This window comes from Cryptomeria japonica, chromosome 5, assembly GCF_030272615.1.
Source record: "Cryptomeria japonica chromosome 5, Sugi_1.0, whole genome shotgun sequence".
Taxonomy (NCBI): domain Eukaryota; kingdom Viridiplantae; phylum Streptophyta; class Pinopsida; order Cupressales; family Cupressaceae; genus Cryptomeria; species Cryptomeria japonica.
The window spans coordinates 659,376,776-659,381,490 of NC_081409.1; the positions used below are offsets into that span (position 1 = coordinate 659,376,776).

The 4,715-nt window shown below is 34.3% G+C and overlaps 1 protein-coding gene across 1 annotated transcript; it reads right to left on the reverse strand.

Annotated features, from left to right (window-relative positions):
* Positions 1-1,894: 1,894 nt before the first annotated feature.
* Positions 1,895-4,478, reverse strand: LOC131037268 (1-aminocyclopropane-1-carboxylate synthase 8). Its single transcript, XM_057969343.1, has 4 exons — positions 4,274-4,478; positions 3,724-3,849; positions 3,366-3,526; positions 1,895-2,781 (listed from the first exon to the last, which is right to left on the reverse strand). Exons 1-4 carry the CDS (start codon positions 4,445-4,447, stop codon positions 1,914-1,916), a joined length of 1,329 nt encoding a protein of 442 aa, XP_057825326.1. The 5' UTR covers positions 4,448-4,478; the 3' UTR covers positions 1,895-1,913.
* Between the last annotated feature and the right edge of the window lie 237 nt (positions 4,479-4,715).

The following is a 4,715-nucleotide window of genomic DNA, read 5'->3' on the forward strand; positions in this document are numbered from 1 at the left end:
AATGATTGTATGTTTCTCAATTATCCTATCCACAAAGATTCAACCTCCCTCAGGTATGATATAAAGGATGAAACCAAGATCGTGTTCCGGACAACTTGGTAGAACGGAAACCCCTTAGTGCTTAGCTCTTTGTCAAACAAATAGACTTTGCGGTCTGCATATGATAATAATAATGTCTTTTATAGTCCATGATGCCAGTCATCTATGTATGGGTTTACAGATGGGTTAGAGCAATATGGGACTACCTCGTACCCTTGCAGGAGGTATCTAACTGCACTACAAATGAGATTATTTTGCATTGAATAGAAAAATAAATTTGTAGATGATATGATATCCTCCATCAAAAAAATATATTCCAGTTGACAGGTGTGCTATGTTTGCTGGATAGGTACGATATAAGGGATGGGATTAGGGTCATGCTTTGCACAACTTTGGCAGAACGAGTAGGTATCAACAGAGTCTTGTCTTCTAGTGCTATCCCATCCATAAAGATTCAATCTTCCCAAGATATGATATAAGAGATGAGGTCAAGATCATATGTTCCAGATGACTTTGGCAGAATGAAGACCCCTAAATCCTTAGCTCTTAGTTGAATATGTATCAGTATTGGCTTGTCCTCTTGTATCAAATAGCAAAACAAACTCATAGATGATAGAAAATCTTCTATTAAATTAAATAATCCGTCGACTGCTTTGCTAAGTTTGTTGGATAAATATAACATAAAAGATGGTGTCAGGATCATGCGTGGACAACTTTGACAAAGTAGGTACCACCTAATTGAAAAGATATCAACATAAACTTGTCTTCTGATATTAAATAACAAAACAAATGTATAAATAATATGAGATAATTTTTTATTAAATAGATTTCATGCATTCCTAACTGATGAAGTTAATAGTAGAGCAGCATTTATTTTGTAAAATTCATTTTAACATAATTTTAATTACATATCTTATTTTTATCGTTTTCAATAAATAAGTAAAAAATACCCCCGTTTTTCAAAAGTTTAATGTTTCTTACAATGCATGACTTTGACATCCTTTTTAATAGTTTGCGAACTGACAAACTAATAACTAAAAGTATATAAATTCAGCTTTAGGACAGAACCATTCTGTTTTGGAATGGAATGACTATTGGTAGAGACTGCCAATTGGGGCAGATCTAACCTAGTGGTTCGATTCCTGTGATTGGCCTCGTTTTAAAGATTTAACTGAACTCAATTCACTATTTTTTAATATTTTTTATTTAACGATCTTATCTTTGATAGATTCTTCGCAAAAAAAAATTAAAATAGTTTTTCAATTCACTATTCCTTAATATTTTTGTATTTAACAAGATGTGATCTTTGACAGATTCTTCCCAACAAAATAAAATATCATTTGACATAAAATAGTTTTGAAGTGAAATGAAATATTACTTCACATGATGTACAGAAAGCCAAGCCAAAACTTTATAGCACAGAATTTCTATCCAAAATAACAGTATTAGTCAAATAAAATTGCACCATGCAGGCTTGGCAAGGCAAAACATTGTTGAAAAGATCTTCTCTCAAACAAAGTTTATCTAAACTTTAATGAAGTAAATTCAGTGAAAAGAGTTTTTCGCAATCTATAATATCAAAAGATAATGCTGTTTTTAAATTAAATTATGTTTAAAATTTTTGAATCAATATTTTAGATTACAGAACTCTCATTTCTCAAGTCTAAATTTTTACAATAATTTTTATTGAGAGGTGGGTAACAATTTTTATTAAGAGGTGGATAACTGAAAGAATGAGCATTTTCGATAATTATATACAAATTTTTTTTATATAATATTTAATAAACAAGTCAAAGTTTAGACTGTGCTGTTTACATCTAATCTTTTAACTGTCATATTACAGCACCAGCACCCTTCTTTAAGCTGAAAGTCTGTTACAATTTGGCATTCGCAATGATTTTGTATTCCTTGGCAAATCTCTGCAATCTCTGCAATGCTACTTCCATGGTGGACATGTTCATATCAGCAAAGCAGACTCTAAACCAGCCTGGCTCCATGCAGTTGAAAGAAGACCCAGGGGATATATTCAATCTGGCCTCCTCCAATATACTTTTCCATAATTTTAACTCACCTTCTAGGTCATGTGATGGAAGCAGATGCCTCATGTTAACCCAGCAGAAAAGACCCGAGTTTCCATCCAGCTGTTCAATTCCTGCTTGAGCAAGCCCTGAGACAAGCAGATTGTGTCTCTCTTTCAATCTCTTCTTGTTCTCTTGTATATAATACTTTATAAAGTTTGAATCTGAGAGCATAATGGACAATAAATGCTGTGCCTGAGAAGACACCATGCAAAAGCTGGACATTCTTCTGGCTGCAGTCACTACACTATTGTTATAGGAATATATGGCACCAACTCTGAAGCCTGGGAGACCCAGGTCCTTAGACAAGCTATACACTATATGCACATTGTCTGCCATGTAGTGTTGTTTTGCCACTATTTCCGCAATACTGTAAAAGTGTGGAGAAGAGAACACTGATCCTGAATAGATCTCATCACATACTAGATGTATTTTCTTCTTCATGGAAAACTCTAACAACATTTTTAATATCTCAGCACTTGATGTTGTCCCCAGTGGGTTGCATGGGTTTGTTATGAGAATTCCCTTCACATTCATCTTTCTCTTTTGGGCTTCTTTGAATGCTGATTCCACTGCAGATTTGGTGATTTGAAAATTGTTGGAGCTGTAACAGTGAATCGGCACAATCTCTACACCAGTGCGCCACCTCAAATCTCTATCAAAGCTGCAGGGAAAGAAATGCCTTAGAAAAACACCGTGTGACAGTTGTCTCAGAGATATGAATCATGGCTTTAAATACTAACTCAGCTTCATAGATCCACCAGACCAATAGAAACAACTTGTAAGAACAAATACATTTAAATCCACAACATAAGAAGCAAATTTGTTGTAATGTTTAAAACTTTAAACAGTATGCCCAATTACACAGTAATAACAGGTACTAGTACATAAAACCTTAAATAATGAATGTCAAACAATGCTTAGAGAAATATTATAGACTCCTGACTACCTTAAAAACACTTTGGGTTATAGAAATTTAAATAAATAGTTTAATTGGGCATTGTGGTTTCTTGTTTTGATTGTGTTTTCACAATTCTTTTCTCTCGTCTCATTTTATGACAAAGGATCATTGAGTTTGATCCGAAATGTCAAAGAAAAAAGGACAGAGTCAAAATCAGAAACTGCAATGTACAATAATACAAACTGTGGAACCATATGTCTAAAAATAGTATAACTTTTAGATTCAACTGTCTATGTTTTTTCAATCGATATTTCAAATTATATTCAATGATCTAAAAGAAACCTTACCCTGCATAATATGGAGAAGGCACTAAGAAGGCATCCCCAGGATCTGCAAGGCAGAACATCAATACCTCATTGGCTGCTGTTGCTCCAGCAGTGTTTACTATCCTTTCTGGTTCAAACTTCACTTTGTTCCCTCTAAGTTCCTCCATGAAATTGGCCATAGCCTGCAATTAACATGCTCAAAAGCTCAAACATAGGTAAAGGGTGAAACACTTTTCTCTGGCAGCATTTCATTTGGCACAATTAGAAGAATCATACATTTTAAACCACAATCTTAAAGGGACGAGGCTAGTAAAACGTATACTTCTCACTTAGTCAAAAGTGTCTTAAAATATATTTAAACTTTCCAATATCCTGTCACCTTTTTGAAAGCTGGCAATCCATGGTAATCCTGATAAAGTGCCAATTCTTTGAACAAATCTTGTTGGAAATTAACTGATGCTTCTGGATGCTTTACTAACCACTCTTCCAAAAGATCAAAAGATAGCTACGAGAACAACACCTTAAACATTAATGAAAGAAGTACCAGTTTGAAGCAAGCTAATCCAAGCACATGAAAAATCTCCATACTAATCATCTTCCAGTGCTTTAGGAAAACATTTAACTCCTATCTCATCATCATGCAAACCATTTTACAACAATCTACTCCTAGAGAACCATCAAAGTTCAATCTCTACCATAAGTAATCCTTTGAAGTTAGAAATACATTTTGGTGATAAACATTGAACGTAAAATTTGAAAGCTTATATCGATTAAATTTATGTAGTTTCCACAGTCCATGAAGATCAATAATAGTTTTCTAGATTAAGCTATGCAAAGATTTTTCTCATCAACATTTCGAATCATATTACATATATCAAATTAAAACAATTGGCAAACTAAACAAAATGATTTTGGATGTTTTCCATTACCCTATTCTCTGCAAGGCCCATCTGGATAACCCCAGAGGGATTGAGCAGTGAGTCATATGGATTCCTTCTATACTCCTCCCAACCAGCAAAGTAAGCTGAATCTTCTCCATGGGCACTGCAAGTAGCCCTCTCAGAAACACTGGTAAATTCTTGTTCACATATATTCATCGACATCTGAAACTCAAGCTCAAGATAAAAGTCTTATCTTTCTGCCGCGTCGCAAATTTTAGGAAAGTTCATTTCAAAATTGGGATACACACAACCTTTAAAAACAAGAGGAGGTAGTTTGTACAGAAAGTCAAAAGTTCTCTGTGCCCCTCCGCCGTCTATTCCGGAGAGTTCAACCTACACGTGTCGGTGGTGCATTGCTGTTTATGTGAGAATAAGTAGGAGGTTTTACACAACAAAGTAGTTTCATAAAGAGTTTAAATTTAACCCCTTT